The sequence below is a fragment of the Mangifera indica genome, chromosome 5, assembly GCF_011075055.1.
Source record: "Mangifera indica cultivar Alphonso chromosome 5, CATAS_Mindica_2.1, whole genome shotgun sequence".
Lineage (NCBI taxonomy): Eukaryota > Viridiplantae > Streptophyta > Magnoliopsida > Sapindales > Anacardiaceae > Mangifera > Mangifera indica.
The window spans coordinates 18,623,095-18,642,655 of record NC_058141.1 but is presented as its reverse complement, the minus strand read 5'-3'; the positions used below and the strand labels follow the sequence as shown (position 1 = coordinate 18,642,655).

Genomic DNA, 19,561 nt, shown 5'->3' with positions numbered 1-19,561 from the left:
AAAAGCGTGTTACAACCTCAAATCTTGTACATGATAGATTGAAAGGTTGAGGGAAATTAAGAACTAGGTAATTTGTGAAGTGGCATGGGAAGGAGAGGGAGAGTTTCGGCAAACTGGACACGTACCCTTCATCCTGAGCCATTCATCGATGCAATCAGCGTGGAAGCAGTGTTTGCAGTGGGGCATACATCTGATTGCATCTTTGCAGCGATACTCCGACAAGCAAATGGGACAAGTGGTATCATTAGGCCCCGGTACTCGCTTGCTTTCCCCAAGAATTAGCTTGTCATATGATTCAATGGTACACTCATCAAGGCCCGTCATTAGGATGGTGGATTGTGGTTGTGGTGACACTGTCGCTGTGGTGGAGTTACGCCCCCGGCGGCGGCCTCTCCAGTTCATGACGCGTAGATATATCGCGATTCCAGTCGCACATGAAACAGCTGGTAGTGCAGTGGACAGACAAACGATCCTGAATACTCGGAAAGCCTTGTTTGATTGCCCTGCAAATTCAAACAAACATTAATATGCATTTTGGGGGGAAAAATAATCTACTCTGCAAAAATAAAGTAGCAAGGATTCGTGAAAAGGAAAACACATGTATAAAAACAAACTTTACCAATTGGTTGGTGACGGGTTCATGCATCTTAAACCGCTAAAAATCAGTTGGAAAGTATAATTAAAAATAGATTTAGCAAGACCTGGAGCTCGGGTGGAAAACTAAAGAAGAATTTGTTGACTTTTTGACTTTCGGCCCCAATGAAAAGTGGGTATTGTCATTTTCTGTTCACCACTTAGCTTGGGTAGGCAATATTATATAAGATTTTTTTTTTTTTTTAAAGTAATCATTCGCATATGCTCACGATGTTATGTAGTTTGACATTGTTTTTTAGTTAGTCAATTCTATTTAATCTACGCCTAAAGCTATCTTAATTAATAAACTAAACTAAATCCCTAGTCAATTGTGTTTAAAGAAAAGGTAATATGTATGCATTATGCAACCCACAATCAAGGTGGCCAATACAAAAAACCATTTATTCCTTTCAACAAAAATCTTTCGTCAACTATCGTAACTCCCCACCCCAGTCGGTGCTGAATGAGATTTTTCTAATAATCAAAGTTAAGCCATGGTTAATCATGTGGGATTAGCATATGCAAAATGAAGATTAAGAAACGATAACTACCTGGTTTAGTATTACTGAAACAATGTATTTCTTGACTACTTCTGCTCTCAAACCCACATATCCCTCCCCCTGCTTCACAAACACCACAATCAGGTTTATCCCATGTCAATTGAAGATCATTGTTAAGATCAGTTGAAAACCCTTCGTCAAACTCGACTGGCCACGAAACTGGAACTTGCAACGTCCTGATTTTCTGGCAAGATTCCATCATCGAATTCGCAAGGCTAATAGAAGAAGTAGCTAAAACAGAGTTTGTGGAATTGCTGAGGCAATCAATGACAGCCGCACGGGACTTTGTGACCTGAGCTGGGCAGCTTAAGAAGATGTAATTACGATAAGTAGCAGCAAAAGGAGAACTTGTGAGATTAAAGCTTAGGAACCGTCTGGGTAGGCATTTAGCCGGGTCATAGAGATATATCTGTTGTGCCAAATAATCAATATCACGCACAAAAAAATCTCCAGAATAAGGAAGCTTTAGAATTGTTTTGCCCTCACTATTGCAATCGAGGTTGAAACCAGGATAACTGCAGTATTTTGGTTGCTTGTCTTCTAGTTGAAAGGGAAACCGAATTGAGATGTTAATGCCACACAAAGAAGATTGGCAATGTTCTCCATATACAGAGGGGAAGAACAGAAGAAAGAGGAGAATTAAGGTATACATGATGTTGGAGGGAATGATTCCAAGGATGGCAAACCTTGTGGATGAGTTTTTTGTAAGACTTAATTTTAATTACACTACTGAATTAAATATATAACCTAGAAGTCAAAAGGCTATTTAAATCTGCTCTCGCGTAAATTTTGCTACAGGCTAAAACTTCAGTCCAGTAATTGGTTGGGCGCCTGTGAATGCCATTTCTGACGCCACAAGTAATTTTATAGTGTTTTCTTTTTCATTAGTCAGAAGGTAGAAATCCCTAGTTATTGTGGGCATAAATAATAGTATACATATATAAGCATAGGCATGTCGAGGGAAAATGAAAAACTAATTGTATCAGAATCAAACTTCACTACAGCCTTCCACAACAGTACACAAATGTGTCATCTCTAATAGAGAAGAATTTGCGCAGGAGAGACCAATCCCTGCAATACTTCTATCGTTTTCTACTAAAAAATCAAATTGTTTAGTGAAGGACGTGTTTCTTTTAAAACTTTGAAATAACATTTCAATTGTCTCCAAGAGAAAAATATCTGATATTTGCCAAAAAATATATATGTAAGAAAAGAGAACTACAGGAGCTGTTGAGAGATTCTAATAGAAACAATATCTCCATTAGCCCCGGCTCTCATGATGTAGTACTTCACAAGAATCCCTGCTCCCAGAAGGGGGGAAAAATAGGTAATCATAAAAAGGCAAATGAATGAGCAATATGCCAAAGATATTAACAGTTTTTATTGGACGCTGGAGGGAAAAGCTGCTAAGATAATGCAAACTGAAAATCACATACCGTCATTTTTCTGCAAATTGGTGTTGACAGCAACTGCATGGAAAGCGATTATAGCCTTTGGTTGCATGTCATTGCTTTTTCCTACCCATTTATTTAGATTAAAGATCCCTGCCAAACATGTGAAAAGTGGATTAAATTTGTTTGTTGTTATCAGCGAACTAGCTCAAACAGTTTATATGTTGTAATCGATAAATAGGATGAGATAACTTAATATTGGAACTATGCAATTGTGATAATAAGTGACTTATAACTGCAGTTCAGCAAAATAGTCTGTCAAAATGTACTTTTTCAACCATGAAAGCTTGAAAATTCAGAGCAACCTCTTCCCAAGCCCCGGTAATTTCTTTATGGAAAGCTGTTTACTATTTGTAAATCACAACAGGCACAACCATTGATTTAAATCTGTTTTTGCTAGCTTGTTTGAGAATATATTACTCTTTTGACCTAAATGTTTCACCTCAAAAGGTTATTGATGCTTTACAGTTTTGTCTATTGATGACGAGGTCAATTAATGTCTCTAGGTGACAACAACATGACACAATGAGTTAGACTGGCATGGGGTATGGAGATTTACCTGCTGATTGAGAATCCTTGAGATGTTTAACATCAAATATGGCTGCAGAAGCTCCTTGTACATTCTTTTCAATTTTATGAGATCCAATAAGCTCGAACTCCCAGGTTCCATCCTGGAATTCCTCGCTCAAAAACAGCTCTATATGCCTAGCATCCAACATTTGCATTGTTCCTACATAGAGAAAGCAAATTTGCTTACTTCGAAAAACTTTACATATCTTTCTATGTACCAAAAAACCTTCAAAGTCTTTGAAAACTCTAATAATAAAACATTTTGCATTGGTAAATTCGCAATTTGTATAAGACTTCATTTCAAGAATTTTGATCATACATATAGGTCCATTTGTTAAAATATTGTTGAGTGTCTTGAATCATATTCTACAACAACAAATCTTATCTAGCGATCCTATATGAACATAGAAAAAGTTCAATTTCCTACTCTTATTAGCAGTTTGATAAATTTTATGCTCACCTTCACATGTATTGAGATTACATGCCGGGCATCGAACAAGCTGCAAATCTGAAAGAATTATCCAGGTGTAAACAATTAATTGGATTATGAACTTGACATCCCAAGATCAATGCACCCCTAAGAGAAAATGTCAGGGTACTTTAGTCGACTTTACCAGCAATCCAGATTCCGGTTCTAATGTTTTTTAACAAGCATGATCCACAGGCCTCCAACATCTTCTCTATGGTTTTTTCTTTGACAATCTTCACGGGTAAGTTGAACTTATCAGTCAAGAGAGCTTCTTGCGAATGGAAAAGGAATGCACCAATTCGCATCCAATCTGATTTTCCCATAGCAAAAACAAAAACAATAAAGAGAGTCATCAGATTGTACGAGCCTTTACAAATATATTTTTGCTTATTGAATCTTCTTCGTATAAGACAATGCTTAGCTGAGGAAGACCCTACTTGACTGTCTGGGAAGGAGTAAAGCCATTAAAAAATGTCTTTTGTCAAATTGCAAACATAAACAATAGTACCCATTCATATTTGAAAATGTCACTTTGCTAGACTGTAACATAGGTAAGCAAAGAGCAGACAGGAAATTCCTAACTGCAGGGAATTTGGCTTGCCATTTTACAATGCTCTACAGTTATAGTGTGCTACTTAGACACTCAGATAATCAGCTGATGATATTATAAATTGATAAATATTAGGTGCTGCCTATTCGTTTAACCAATCTTGATACATCAACAACAATGCCCTTGCTTCTTCCACCTGTCTCATAGAATCAATCAAACAGTGAGGAGCTCACAAAAATTTTGAGCTTATTAGTTGGATACAACCTACTTTCCACTGTCAGTATGCACATCACTTAACGTAATAAAATTACATAATGCCAGTAAAAAACAAGGCTCTGGTCTCAGAGTGAGAAACAACCAAAAGCTAAAGAAAGGCAAGAAGAAATAATTACCTAGATGCTTGTCCTGCTGGCGGAACAAGAAAGAGTGGCTCCCATCTGCAGATCAATTCATCAATTAGACTTTGATCATATAGTGATTGCAGCGAAATGAAGTGACAATTAATGCAACTGTCATTACCAAAGGCCGAAGCGTAGAGCTTAACCCAACTGCAGGACACGTGGTATGGATCGGGGACCTGAAGATCACGCAAGCACGCAAACTTCCACACACTTTCGTGCATAATGACGCCGTGGAACCATTTGTTAGTCAATGCCAACTTGGCCAGAGATTTTCCGTCTAAAAACTTCGCTATATATGTCCATATATCCTCTTGCTTCCTTTTTTGTTAGATATAAAAATAAAAACACTTATAAATAGAAACTACATCAACTACAAATGTGATTTAAAACTTAACTCAGATTATCAGCTTGAGAATTAGAGTGATAACTCTGTAAATATCTGGATAGAAATTCTTATAAACCAAATATTAGAAATAAAAAAATGAAATGAACAGGCTGATTTACGCATGAATTCAACATAATTATTCTGTTTGGTGACAGTGAAAATAAAAGGAAAACCATAGCAATTGTGGCTTAAAACGGACCGACTTCCTCAATAATTAAAATGTTCCAAATGAATTATCGGTCGAAATAGCTGAAGACATGAGATCTAGTATCTTGTTAAATTGTATTCTTTTTCAGGTATTAAAGAGTATTCAAGGAATCCAAATGAAGTACTTCAGTTTTCATGAAACTGATTCAACCGTGCTTCAAAATTGAAGCAAAGTTCTTGTTTCGGCGGGAACTGATTAGGATTTCCAAACTTCTAGAATTGATGAACGCTATAACTTATTTTAAACTTCATTTTATCAGAGAAACGCTAGAAAAAAAAAAATCATCTAAGAAACAAAACTGACTTTCATATTAACCAACCGATGATCTAGTGCTAGTTCGTTTCATATTCAAATTGTAGAGGAATTTCAAGCTTAAATATAGCTGAAATCGACTGAATTTAAATAAACAGCTCAAAATTGTACACAGAAGATCCAAAAAAAGTAATAGTGAAATCTGATAGACATAAGCATACAGTTGTCTAAGAAATCTGAACTGAATTCCAGATATGGTTCGAATTCATATTATATATTTCTCAGGGAAATTAGAAATAGAGAGTACCAAATGAAATCCGAACAAAGATCGTGATAAGTGCAGCGAGGAGAACTGCAACTGCTAAGTCCCTTGGTACTTTTCTTTAATCTCTGCCTCATCTCTTTCTCTCGTATCTTAATGAATTCAAAATTTTGAGATGAGGCGCAACTTTTAGCCTGAGGCCTTTATATAGGCGCGCGAATTGCACTGATTTAAAATAAAAGTGAAACAAGCAGGAAAAAACTTTCTACGCAACAAAGTCATTTTAATGTTTAACAAAACAAAAAATTGAATTATAACTTGTAAATTTTCGAGTGATTCACATTTTCCCATCAAGGCTTTCCCTATAACACTTTTCCAAACCTTGAAGCATTTTTCCATGTATTGATTATATCCCTTACTCTGTTTACATTAAAAAAATATCTTGACATGGTTTCAAAAAACGTTAAATTAATTATTTTATTTCTCAAAATTAACAAAATTTTAAAATATCATTTTAAATGTTAAATTTAAGTCAATATACTCTCTTAGTACGACCAAGCATGGATTTAAAAATCAGACCGGATCGATTGGTTTAACTGATCGGGCCGTGAACCAGAACTGTAAACAGATACTGTAGAAGACAGAACCGTTTTAAATTTGAAATCAGATTGGACCGCGGTCGAACCGCCGGTTTGAACTTGAACCACAGTCCAACCCGGTTTGCTAGGTTTCCGGTTCAAGGTTTCATACAAAATAAATCTTTAATGTTTTTTCTTCTTCCTTGCTCCAAACATAGAGGGAGAGTTGCTGCAGGCAACAATTTACTTTGCTGCTCAGAAATTTGAAGTCCACTCACTGATCTTTTGCCGACGACGATGACGACGCTGAGGGTGTCGGTTTCAATCGCAGGCTCACAATTCGCATCAAGAATAAACCCAATTCACAGTGAAAAGAAAAGGCATACAGACAGAGAGAGAGAGAACACCTTCTGTGAAAATTTTGAAATCGAATTACATGGCGTCAGAGAAGAAGTTTATTTGGTAGCAAGTCTTAGAGTGGAAGTGATGGTCTGAGCACATTAATTTTGATAGAATTCTCAGAACCCTAACTTTACCGGTTTAACCTTTTAAATTAACAACAATTACAACAATAACCATAGATTGAAAACCTAATTATATAATATAATAAACATATACATATTTATTTGAATAACATAAAATTTAGTATGTAAAATACATGTAATTAGACATAATTTTTTTTAGATTATTACATAAAACTAGAATTCCGATCGAATCAATTGATCCAAATGGTCTGACCGATCCAACCAGAACCAGTACTTAAAACAGTTTTTATTCCGATCCGATTTTAAAAACCTTGCGACCAAATACAATAGTGAATAAGTTTGAAATGGTTTCCAATAGCATAATATACGTTGAATTAGCAATAGTGATCTTATTACGACCAAGGTTCCGAAATTTGAATCATAAAAACCAAATCATAAATTTTCAAACCTGTTTGATCTATAAAAATTTATTCTTTTTATTTTTTAATTGTTATAATAAAATTATTATTTTGCCATAATAACATTAGTTTTTGGGAAATTAATTAAAATAAGCAAAAATCTGTCTGTTTATATATTTTTAGGTCAATATAAAAAAGTTTCACCAAATTAAGCAAACACTAATTTTTTTTTATCTATTTTACTCTTATGTTGAAAAACCAAGTAAAATCCAAAGTAAAACACTTTGAAAGTTGCTTTTGCCGAAAACGAAAAAGAAAACACAAAAATTTGAAATCTGAAAATACAGAGCAAGAATCACCGGCAAATATCTTAAAAGTAGTAAAAGCAGCAAAATATATAGAAGCGATAATATATCAACAATGACTTCACAGGTTAGTTAACATTTGTATTTATTTGTTTAATTTATGTGATCTTTATCGATCAGGTGTAAATACTCTATTGTGGGTATGGTTTAATGTTGGGATGTTATTGATTGGATGGAAAAAATATTTTTTTTGAGAATGTGTATCGGTTTAGGGTGGTTACGATGGTGGTTAAAGATTTTACAGTGAAACCCTAACTCTGCCGAATTATGTATATGAATGTTTTTAAATGTTTCGAATGGTATAAAATGATGTAGTTTCAATGTTAATGGATGTTTGAAAGTGTAGCGTTGAGAGACAAAAGTGCGCAAATTTACAGCGTCGCGCAAACTGTGCAAATCGCTCTAACTGCACAAATACTGTTCAAATCACGCAAACTGCACAAATCGCGTAAACATTGTTCACCATGCGCAAACACTATTCAAATCACGCAAACTGCGCAAATCGCTCTAACTGCGCTAACACTGTTCAACTTGCGCAAACATTGTTCAAATCGCGCAAACCACTCGCAAAGTCACGCAAAATCCTATTCACAGACTGTGATATTTGCTTTGCAACTGTTTAAATTTAAACTTTGTTGAATGAAACTCATAACATTTCATTTTAAACGTGTTTTCTCAGAAATTTCCAATTAATAATCAAGTGAAAGAGAGACAATTTCATGATGCGCATGATTTTAGAGTTACCATTAATATTCGTAGTCACAAGTATACGGTAAAATATATAAGAGCAAAATTAAGTTCAGAGCAGAAAATATTGTTTAGACAAACATGTTTGAACTTTATTTTTTTATTAATCCATCAAAATTTATTTTTTTACTAATTGATACAAATGTTTGAACTCCACCAACGTATTTTAAACTATTATCACCTCCGTTAACCCAATGTCCACCATATCCAAGCAAATATATTAGTTTATCCATATTTTTTGCACAAAAAAGAAATGTAAAAGAGATAAGTAACCACGCAAACACACAAAACACATAACGTAAACACGCAAAACGCAAAACGCAAACACGCAACGCAAACCACGCAATTTACCAGAAATGTACTGTGATTTTCGTTTTTTCTTAGATCTGGGTAACAAAACTATTGAATGCATAAATGTAAATATTTATAAAAAGATTTAAGCATTCAAAGGTGTTGATTACAATTTTTAATTTTTTATCTCTAGAAAAGTTATTAGCTTTACAGTTTTCTGAATACAGATTGCTAATTATATAAAGGAAACGCAAAAGAAACTTGACATATAATGATGATTAATGACAAAGAGCACAGATAAAATATATTGTCGTTGGAGTGTTGATAGAATAAGAACGTTGAGAGAAGAGATGATGATGAAATAAGATGAAAATTACGTAAGTAGATTAGTTATGTGAAATGAAAATGAGGTATTATTAGAATTAAAATATTGGTTTACTTATAAAAGTAAAAATTACTATAATTAACTTAAAAACGTATAAACGGACAGATTTTTAAAATATTTTAATTAATTTTCCTTAGTTTTTTTTCAAAGGAAAAGAAAGTAAGCCAACAGCTTCACCCTCAATCCTTCCGATGGACCTCATTTAACTGCTTTATTAAAGAAAATACGAGTTATTATCGAATTTTAAACTTCAATTCAGTGAAATGTAAAGAGCCACACAGCTCAAATCACATTTTATGTGGAGCTTCGACTCCATACTCTGATTTGGGAAAAAATGATTATTTGAACTTGGACAACTAAATACCAGTTCTACAACGGACAACGGTCCTTTCTCTCTTCTGCCGTTCCACTCTTCATTGTTTCTCTGCAACACTTTCAAAAACTAAAATCCAAACATCATAAGCTAGCTAACATATATTTTACTGAAGCCACCTACCAAACTACTAAAATTTACATTTTATAGAATCTATCGAAATTACAAAAAAGAACCAAAAAAAATATATATATATACAAGCTCACTTGAAAATATGTGAGATTCCCAATGGAATTAAAGGCGAGCCCATGTTGTCTGCAGAATTACAATGGGATACAAAAAAGGTAACCTAATTCATAAACATCCGGCAGTTGGGAGATTTGCATAAGCAAGGGACTTTCAATTCATCATGCTCATCCGGATCAAATAAGTAATCATACCTGTTAAGCAAATTAAAATTTTATTTTATTCCTCAACCAAAAACCCAGAGTTACTAAGTGGATTGATAAGTATGAATCTAGACCAAATAAATTCATATGCAGAAAACTAAATAGGGAGAGTAATCATACGTTAGCTCCTCTCCCGCTGACAAATTAGTCTTAGCAATCAAAACTATCCGGTTCTGCTGATCACCCACACTCATGATCCTTGCATAACAATTGGGCGTGCACTGCAACAACAGGAATCGATCGTTTAGGACATTTTACACTGTGGAGAACAAATTCATAGATGAAAAAAGAACTAATAAAACCTTAATGACAATACACAATGTGAATGTAATTAGGGCAAGTATCACTTCAACAAGAGGAATATATTCAGGTCATTCAATCAAAATTAAAATTGAGATATTGAATATATAATGTTCTTGAGAACCCAAAAATAAGATTTATTGCCACTATAATCTCACTTTCCTTCTAATAAAAAAATTTCTTAGAAACTTATGATGAATCAAGTAGCCAACAGGAGGCTGAGATGTCAAGAGAACCATAAAAAGAAGCTAATATGGGTAATTATAATTGGACATTGCAAATAGTGCAGGCATAGCTCAGAGTAAACAACTTGAGTTAGACACAGTTTGAGCATGCAATGAGAAACCAGATTAGCTCTAAGTAATAAGCCTAAAGCACATGGAAGCCAGATATGGGAATATTGGAAAACTGTGCTTCTCAATGCTAAAAGTTTTAACAGCAGTAACAAGAACTTACAGAATGGTTGATCAGGCGTGCTATATTCCCCTTGTTTGTGGCATCAATTACCACTTCCTCACTGATCTTGAATAGCTGTCAAAACCATTTAATTCAACTTCTAAGAACACCATAAATACAAGAAAGATAATAATAACAGACAGCATCAATAAAATGTAATATTTTGGAGATTTCTCTCCATTTTAGGTGTTAACTCTGATAACCGAAATCGAATCAGTAAAGCAATAGCACAGCATAGTAACACATTCAATTACTTCATAACATATATGTTACATTTCCAGTCTGCTTAAATGATACAAAAGCTAATTACAGGACAATATCAAGCCCATGCACCTGTTAAAGCAGAACAGGTACGCGCACACAGTCACACAGACACCAAAAAATAAAATAAAAAGACTCACATAGCATTCTTTTCCATCTTTACGATATCGTGCCTCCCTCAGATCAGCAACACTTTGTGTCACCTGTTCACCACGATACTCAACAACCTGGAGACAGAAATGCTCAGCATTAAAATGACATCACTTAGAGAAATAACCAGACAACAGTTGTGTTATTGAAAAGTCACTGAACAAGACCATTTCTCCTTCCTGCATGTTTCTACGTGCAAAGAGGCCCCATCCATGAATGCTAGATTTCCCAAAACAAACCCGATGGGTTTCAGTTCTCTGGAGGCAGAAATAAATTTTATTATAGCTTTACATAGATAAGGGCACAGTTATTATGCATGTAGAGCTATGGTTTACCTGTAAGTGGTAGAGACGTTCCCTAAATGATGAGAAATTCTTAACTTCACTGATTTCCTGCTATAAGACATCATAAGCATGTAACTGTTACAAGATATGCTACAATGACAGAAGAGAACCAAAGGATAGTGTTTCACTGTGAAAGGCAAAATATATACAAAATATACGTTTATGTATCAATAGCATCATATTTTGACACAATTTTTAGACAATTAGATTAATATACTCTCCTCTAGTCCCAACCCATATCCAGATATATCTATATGAAAAGCTTGAACAAAATCCAATGCAAAAGGTAAGAATATTACTTCAAATGTGCTCATGCTGTTTATTGCCTCCAAAGAATGATGACTTGGCCCCATAGGTCGGTGGAATATCGGCACCATTTCCCCACCCTACAAACAAGAATAATGATTAGAATGAGACAGAAAAGAGAGAACAGTAGATCAAAACAATCTCAGCTACAAGCAACCAAAAAAAAACAAAAAAACAGTATCAGACTATGCCATTATGAGGCAAGAAATGCAAGCTTTGCAAGAAGCCTAATTCAATCACAGGAAAGTACAAGCATTACCCCTAAAAAAAAATAAATTATAGAATAGTAATGCATCTTGGTGCCCAAACCCATCACCTTATCCTTAGATCTTCTGAAAACGCGGCACCTTGCAGCAGATAGAGGTTCAAGCTCATCAGCCTCTGGGGTGGAAGCTTCAGGAAACTCTGTTCCCTTAGATGAAACCAACCTAGAACCCCGAAAACAACCCTTCTGGTTCTGAAGCAAGCTTCTTCCAGCAAAAACTCCTGTTGGAGTATGTACAACTACAACAGCATCTGGGTTTGGGGACCTGTGCCAAAACCAGGGTATGAGAAACAAAGACCCAAACTAATAGATGTGAAGCATGAGATTTCACAAAATTTTCTCTATTCTATGAATGAGAGAGTGAAAGAGAGATCAGACAGATTTTCAAGTAAATGAAAAACAGCCAAATTTCACAACCTGTGAATGGCACAGTATATCATCTTCTTTGTTATCTGTCTCCCATTCTTCTCTGAGCATTGTATCTGAAATTTCAGAGAAAAATATAATTAATTTCTTCAATTCCCACATTTCCAATTCAGAACAATTGGAATCTACACATTAGAGGGGAAAAATCATATGAAACCCTATTTTCACCGGTGAATAGATCAATACCATCACAACTTTCAAAACAAGAATATATTTAGAACCAAAACAATAAATTAAAAACTTACTTCCATGCTATATCCTGCCCTTGATGCACATGTTGCATGAAAATAAGTGGCACACTTGCAACACTGAGTACAGGAACCATGAGTTGTTTTACAGATTACGCAATTCTGCAGACACATTTTAAACATATTTTAATTGCAACCTTTCATTACTTTTAATGCTACATAGAAAAACATGCATGAGCATTTTTTTTTCATTTTTTATAGGGACAAAACAGATATTATTAACAGAAAATCTGCAACTCAACCACAGTCCTTTGCGAAAAAAACTCATCTTAAAGCCATGAAAATATTATTTAGGGAAAGATACGAAAGTAACTTCAAGCATGAAAGAGCCTATTATTAGCACTGTCTGAAAATAGATATTTCTATTTACTACCTTAAAAAAAAGGTGTCCAGATGATCATTATGACCAGTGTACCTTTAAAAACGAATTTGTTGGAATCCTAAGGATTCCAGTGGCGGGTTCCATTTTCTCATGATTCAAGAAACCAACTTCAGGCCTGAACCATGCGCATGTAACATGAACCCACAGCAGCTCAATATCAGTTGGCTTCAAAGCACCACCTAGAAAAGCAATTTCAATAGATAAAAGAATTTAGCATTGGAGACTAGAGTCAACTTTGTCCGATAAATTTCGGTAGTATTTTCACATGCCATTCCTCAATATACAAAATAGAAAAAACAGTTTGAGCATACAAACTAGCACTGAGGACTTGGGCTAGTTTGTCAAAAGACAAACAATGCCTTTGGTTTTTTCAGGAAATTCATTTATAAACATATACTTTTACTTGTTAATTTTTGAAAGGAAATGTGATTTGAAAAGGGCAATGTTACTATTTAGGATTTTATTAACATGCTAAAGAAGATTATTTTTTCTCCAGTCTCAGAAATAATAAACCTAACTGCATCTGATACATAGAAAAATGTATCCAACTGATACAATTCTTCACACACTGAAAGAATTTATTTTGTCAAACTTTTGCAAGCAACACTCTTCCTTGAAAATTTCATTATTTTGATAAACATTTAATATATGTACTTCAGTTCCTCCATTTCAAACTTTCTGGAACCACCAGCATTTGTCAAATAATGTCCAAACACATAATTGAAATGCACATAACAACAAAAAAATAATTTGACAAGTTATTGACGGCAATGCAGAAAGGAAAATCAATACTGCTCATTTTCTTTCCTTTTCCAGGATTAGTTAAAAAACTTACATCAGGTAATGAATAGAAAAACTATGCATACAAAATCTCAGAATAGATAAGAACTATTAAGAAATTCAGTTTTAGGAAAATGCCTTGGATGGGACAGAGACAACACTGCCTCTCAGCATCAGGTGTTTCACATGCTCTACAAACCCATGAAGTAAGATCTTGAACATTGGTTGCCCCGTAGCATTCTTGGTGGACAGCGATTTGACATCTGACAAATTACATTTTTGCTCAGATAAATAATTTAGTATATTAATTAAGCTCTAGCCTTTGCATCAGCATTTATCATAATATTTAGTCACCCAAACTACACTTGCTTTAAGAAAAAAGGGAGATATAAATACCTGTTGCAAATGATAATTTTGTTATAATCCCAGTCTTCAACCCATCTACAGATAGCACATCTTTCAGTTGTCCATTTCGCATCAAGAGGCTCATACTTCTCTGTTGCAATTAAATCAAGTCAATTTAGTCTGCTGCTATGAGGATATACAAAGAGATTCTGTTCAGCACCTGTGCTAAATGAAGGAATGGGAAAGAAAAATATCAACATGCACGCATTTCAATTAAATCTAATAACCTTTCAAAAAGGAAAGCAACTTTTGCTTATCCAACTTCACTGGATCCACACCATGAGCATTAAATTCAGTAATCTGCAAGGTCTTCAATGTTAAATACTTCGCATATAAGAAGCATAGATACTAATGAGGAAAGTAATAAACAATTGTCAATATGCAGCTGTAATACAACTATGACATACTCTTCTCATAAAAGCAAGTAAAATAAAGTAGTATCCTTTAGTTTCTAGCATATTACTAACACATACGATACTAGAAATGTTTCAAAAAAGATTTTCAACAAAATACTTTGATAAAATCTTTCCAAAAAGTATGCTCAGGTTACACATAAGCTCCAATTGCTATAGGAGCATCATAATCAATAGTTGGACATAATATATAAGATTTTCTGGAAATTCATCAAAAGTTATAAACAGAAAATGCTATTGGAAACTTAGCGACCATCAAGTCCACTTGCTGATTAAGTTATAATCTGCAATATGTTTAGCTGGTCACTTTAATTAATTCACTTTTTTTCTTTTAAATGAAAATTCTTGACTTAACATGGAGAAGATGGCCAGAAGAAGTGTTTCAAATTGAAAAAGATACAAACCCATCTTTCTAGTGGTAGCGATGTACCCTTGACTTTCACACTATACTTCCATTTTTTGGCTCTGCACCCAGTATGGCGTTCCCATTCACTAAGTGTTCGCTTTTTAGACTCACATGAACCACACCTGCACACAACTCTGAAGCACAAAGGAAACAGAAGCATTTAGCTTAATTTTTCTTCAACATAATAAATTTGGATTAACTAAAAGTTTGATTCACAGAACACCAAATTTGAGCAAATCTAGTAACAAAACAAATCAAATTGATTTAAGAAATCAAAATAAAAGCATTAATAGGAACTCCATGTAAAATAATACATGATATACATATTTGAAAAACACGTGGTAATCACATGAACTGTATTCCCAGAACAGGAAAAGAAAATGGTTGTTAACAAACATAGAAAAGAATATGAATGTAAAGGAAAAGAAGAAGAGAGATATGAACATTTACAGCAATCTTTATTTTAGGTATTTTACTAAAAGGTGCAAAATACTAAGATGCTAATTCAACCTATCATCAATAATGAAAAAGTTATAAGGACTTACAAATGAAGTCTTGGAATATATGCTCCTTCTACGCCATTGCAAACAACTATTATCTTGTCAGGCAGCAAAACTTGTCCATTATTTTCTATAGGCCTGTTCAAGATACATTTGTGACAGAATTAGTTTTAAATTTCACTTCACAAAGATTATAAAGATTCTATAAATATTAAGTTAAACATGAAAATGCCAGTAAACCAAGAGAAGAACAGAATTAGTAGAGATAACAATAACATACTTGACACTTGGCAGCCATTTGCCTATACGTGATTCAGCTTTACGCCCTGCTTTGCAATCTGGGCAAAAGTAATCAATATCCTCCAAACTCTTCACACCACAACCAAGTCAATAAGACCCCAAATTGAATGCATTTCAGTAATATAACATAAAAAAACAAATACATAATATTACAAATTAAGTACAATATCACACCTTAAATACTTTGCTTGATATTTTATCACACTCAGCATGTATCCAAACATTACAACCATCACAGCATACCTGAACCAGAAAATTAATTCTCAGATCATTCAGTTGTTGAACTAAAGAAAGCGTTATAAACCTAACTTCAAGTGTGAATAACCTCACCCAATTCCCACCATCTGAATGATGCCAAATTTTCTTGCATATGCCACAATACTGTTTTGACTTCTGTAGCTGTAGAAATGATTAATGTATATAGATCATTTGGGAACAATATATATATATGTATAAACTTTCACAGTTGAGAAAGCTGGAAGTCATGTCTACATGGAATCAAATTCATGAATATTGATTTTCTTATGAACCTTAGCGCAATGTTTGCAGAAGAACTGGGCTTTAGATTTTGAGCCCCCCATTTTCTTCAATTTGCATGGGCGTATTAAGCCACAACTGTCACAAGTTCTAGCATCCTTGTAACAAGCATTCTGCACAGTTGATTAACTAAATGAATTTTGCAACTCAATTACCAAACTTATTGAAGCATCGTTGACTAAAATATAATAATAGAAAACCCAAAGTTACAACTGAAATTATTCAGCATTTTAGATGATAAGTTTGCTAATTTCAAGGTGGAATTTCGCGTGGAAAACATCCAATAAATACTACAAATGACTGCAATTCAAGAAAGTAGCTAGGAACATGTATGGTTGTCTTCTCTAATAATTAACCAGAAGCAATATCCTGCACATTTCTAGTGCATAAGATGACAAGTAGAAAGTTCCTCGAAGTTGACAAATTTTGAAATTTCAATATGGCTATTACCGGCAGTGTGGTGGTGAACTAAGTTATAGCATTTGTGTGGATGCTTAAAATATGAATGTTGTACAACCAAGTTCTTTGCATATCATATTTTCATTTATAATTACATCAGTTTCAAATAATATAGTGCAATACAAAGAAGAAACCAACCCAATTCATGCTAATCATAAGTATATTAGGTTAATAAGCTTTTTGCAATCTTATCTACAAGAGATTAGGCTAGTGATGATAGCAATGAAACTGACACAACCCATGAGACTTAGATGGCCCATAAAGCACTAAAGTTATGGATCCAAACTTAGAAGAAAGAAGAAAAGTGAATTGTAAAAGTATTTGCCTGATTCTGAAAATAATATTTATCCTGACTTGAGCCAGCAGCTTCTTGGACTCCACAGGAATAACCTTCAGGATAATGAATTTGCCCAAACCCAAGGTTCATGTCCAAAAAACCATTTTCTGCTAAAATTGCCTCCTCCAGTGCCCTCCGAAAATCACTAAGCTTGCTCTTGTACAACTGAGTTGGCTCCCTAAATCTAAACAAACAGAAATAAACCAAAATATTAATAACCTACCGAAATTATTCTAATATCATATAATATAAATTATGAACTCACCTGTCCATGAATTCAGCAAAGGGGAAAATCATTCCTTGTTTCACCCACCCATAATCCTGTCAATCAATTATCAAAATAGCAAACATAAATAAATATGATTGCTATAAATTAAACAATAAAAAACCCAAAAATAAAACCTGACCAAGCAATAGAGAGACAGAAGAATTACCCTCTGTGTTCCGTTCTTTGAATAGCCAAAAAACATGACACAAAGTGCACCAGGAATACAGCATCTCAAAACAGCTTCAGGAGCGTGCACAATGGGATCAATCACAATGGCTGGCCAAGCTGGGTATGTTCTCCCACATTTAGCCCACACTAAATCACCCAAAGCAAAATCATCGGGCTTGTACACATCCTTCTTCTTTTTACCTTTCTGTTTGGTCAATCTGTCTACATTTCTAGAACTAAACTGAGGGATATACTGTTCATTATCTACGAATGGTACAGAATTCAGGTTCTGCACAGGCATTGCAGAGTTACGTGAAACCAGATACTCTCTTGGATCAAAATCATTAAACCCTACATAACCCATCTCTTTTTCTCTTAGTGAGTAGTAATTTGAGCTCCCAAAACCAAACTTGTCTCTCACAGAACTAGTTCCATTGTATTTTCTCCCAAAACCGTCTTTAACTTCCTCGTCATTATCATCATCATCACCAAAGCTAGAATCTGTGTCACCTACCACAAGAACCGAGTCATCGTGTTTAGAAGGAAGCATTTGAGCTCCTCCTCTCAACAATTTTGATGCAGGAGATTGATGCTTCACGGAGCTCCAATTTTTGCCTTTGTTAATATAATTAAAATTCTTTGAATTGGATTCGTATTTAGAACCCCAATAAGAGGCATCATCACTAATCCAAGAACCTGAACCACTGCTAAAATCATCGACTTCAAGATGCATTGAACGATTATCATCGCCGTCTTTTCTTCGTCTTTTCGTCGGATTTGACACGTAGACAACCTCCTCGGCGTCTTCGTCTTCGTAAAATGGGTCTTCAATCTTGCTCCGGTACGAATTCGCTGTTTCGAATTTCGAAGGTCGTTTTATTATCATCTTCTTCTTCTCCCGAAAAGCGAAACCCTAATTTCACATCCAATACAGCAAATTATAGACCTGTAATATCAAAACCGGTAAATTGTGGCTGCATAATTAAATTTCGTTTTCATTTGAAAACACCAATTGAAACCCTAGATTTGATGCGAAACCCTAATTTCAGTCTCCGACACAGAAGACTAGCATAATTCACAAGTTTCGGTTTTTATTGAGAAGCATATTGTAGAGAATTAAAAGGAAAAATCGAGATATACAGTTTCGGAATTCGATAGCGAACAGACTGAAAAATGAGTTTACTTGAAAAATAATAAAATCCGCCGAGTAAGAGCAACCGCGACTCAGCCGATATCAAATTCGAGAAAAAAGACACGGGCACTGTATGTTCAACGGAGAGGTGTTCACAAGGCACAAGTACAGTTCTTTTAAATATTTAATATTTAAATGTTTATAAAATAAAGGATTATATGTGGGGACCACATCAATGCCAACTGGGACGTGATTTGGCTCCAAATATTTGGAGAGGGAGCGTTTGTGTCTTGGAAAGCGCGACACTAAAAAATTAAGGTAGCACGCATTTTATATGCTGCTCTTGCAGGTGTCCGTGATGGTTTGTCTCGGCAGTACTACGGCATTCCATTTCCATAGCTTCAAAAATAACAAATTGAAAAAACCTCTGGAAAAGTAATTGAGACAACAAACTAAAGTATCACCATTGCGCAAGGAGCGAGTTATGTTTCTTTCTCAAAGAACCTCCGATACGTCTTCTTTTAAGCTCACTATAAAATTTTAACATTTTGAAATGTGAAGAAGATTGGAGATGGAGGAGTGGTTTTCAGTGCTGACTGCCAACCGCATCTCAAGTAATCTGCATGAGGTTTTTAAACCTTGTTTAAAGTCTCGATGAGGGTGGGTGGAGTTTAAATACCTTTGGCGTTCTCAAAATTCGGATGGAATAGAATTACGTGTGCGTCTGGGTGTCAAAGCCTAGAGTCCTTCACTGGTAGCCTGTTTCTGTGACTGGAGTGGACTGGACTATAGCCCCAAGCCCCAAACTACAGATTATGGAGAGTTGCACTAGTTTTTGCGATTTTTTGTAAATAACTTGTGCAAGTTAAATCAAGGGAACCACAATTAGAACTTGTAATATAATTTTGTTATTCACTACACCAAAATTGATAAAGAATACGTGTGGATTAAATACAAAAGAGATTT

General features: G+C 34.7%; 3 protein-coding genes across 6 annotated transcripts; all 3 read right to left on the bottom strand.

Annotated features, from left to right (window-relative positions):
• Positions 1-11: 11 nt before the first annotated feature.
• Positions 12-2,112, bottom strand: LOC123217092 (putative RING-H2 finger protein ATL21A). Its single transcript, XM_044637860.1, has 2 exons — positions 1,185-2,112; positions 12-503 (listed from the first exon to the last, which is right to left on the bottom strand). The coding sequence occupies exons 1-2, from the start codon at positions 1,843-1,845 to the stop codon at positions 64-66; spliced, it is 1,101 nt and encodes a 366-aa protein (XP_044493795.1). The 5' UTR covers positions 1,846-2,112; the 3' UTR covers positions 12-63.
• A 96-nt stretch (positions 2,113-2,208) lies between these two features.
• LOC123217094 (probable F-box protein At3g61730) lies at positions 2,209-5,912 on the bottom strand. Its single transcript, XM_044637863.1, has 8 exons — positions 5,787-5,912; positions 4,753-4,952; positions 4,626-4,670; positions 3,829-3,993; positions 3,675-3,722; positions 3,204-3,374; positions 2,630-2,737; positions 2,209-2,494 (listed from the first exon to the last, which is right to left on the bottom strand). Exons 1-8 carry the CDS (start codon positions 5,876-5,878, stop codon positions 2,412-2,414), a joined length of 912 nt encoding a protein of 303 aa, XP_044493798.1. The 5' UTR covers positions 5,879-5,912; the 3' UTR covers positions 2,209-2,411.
• A 3,542-nt stretch (positions 5,913-9,454) lies between these two features.
• On the bottom strand, positions 9,455-18,750 carry LOC123217087 (histone-lysine N-methyltransferase ATX3-like). Of its 4 annotated transcripts, none has more exons than XM_044637850.1 (24): positions 18,604-18,744; positions 17,462-18,376; positions 17,293-17,348; positions 17,016-17,211; positions 16,225-16,344; positions 16,025-16,093; positions 15,869-15,937; positions 15,675-15,763; positions 15,440-15,532; positions 14,893-15,028; positions 14,303-14,375; positions 14,067-14,166; positions 13,809-13,933; positions 12,924-13,069; positions 12,506-12,610; positions 12,252-12,316; positions 11,886-12,099; positions 11,563-11,649; positions 11,255-11,314; positions 11,087-11,176; positions 10,910-10,996; positions 10,509-10,583; positions 9,873-9,973; positions 9,455-9,743 (listed from the first exon to the last, which is right to left on the bottom strand). In XM_044637850.1, the coding sequence occupies exons 2-24, from the start codon at positions 18,347-18,349 to the stop codon at positions 9,653-9,655; spliced, it is 3,135 nt and encodes a 1,044-aa protein (XP_044493785.1). In that variant the 5' UTR covers positions 18,350-18,376; positions 18,604-18,744; the 3' UTR covers positions 9,455-9,652. The 4 variants fall into 4 exon arrangements, with proteins under 4 accessions (XP_044493785.1, XP_044493786.1, XP_044493784.1 ...); XM_044637851.1 differs by having other exon boundaries at positions 18,647-18,733; XM_044637849.1 differs by having other exon boundaries at positions 17,462-18,750.
• Positions 18,751-19,561: the final 811 nt, after the last annotated feature.

What these genes read in the sequence shown, in the direction of transcription:
- LOC123217092 (XM_044637860.1), bottom strand. Translation starts at nt 1,845, where the DNA reads ATGTATACCTTAATTCTCCTCTTTCTTCTGTTCTTCCCCTCTGTATAT. An exon ending in TTTCAGTAATACTAAACCAG is followed by an intron (nt 504 to 1,184) that starts GTAGTTATCGTT and finishes TTGAATTTGCAG; the next exon opens with GGCAATCAAACAAGGCTTTC.
- LOC123217094 (XM_044637863.1), bottom strand. Translation starts at nt 5,878, where the DNA reads ATGAGGCAGAGATTAAAGAAAAGTACCAAGGGACTTAGCAGTTGCAGT. An exon ending in GCTCTACGCTTCGGCCTTTG is followed by an intron (nt 4,671 to 4,752) that starts GTAATGACAGTT and finishes ATTGATCTGCAG; the next exon opens with ATGGGAGCCACTCTTTCTTG. An exon ending in CCAGCAGGACAAGCATCTAG is followed by an intron (nt 3,994 to 4,625) that starts GTAATTATTTCT and finishes TGGGAAAATCAG; the next exon opens with ATTGGATGCGAATTGGTGCA.
- LOC123217087 (XM_044637849.1), bottom strand. Translation starts at nt 18,349, where the DNA reads ATGATAATAAAACGACCTTCGAAATTCGAAACAGCGAATTCGTACCGG. An exon ending in AAATGGCTGCCAAGTGTCAA is followed by an intron (nt 15,533 to 15,674) that starts GTATGTTATTGT and finishes TATCTTGAACAG; the next exon opens with GCCTATAGAAAATAATGGAC. An exon ending in CAACAAATTCGTTTTTAAAG is followed by an intron (nt 12,611 to 12,923) that starts GTACACTGGTCA and finishes ATGTGTCTGCAG; the next exon opens with AATTGCGTAATCTGTAAAAC.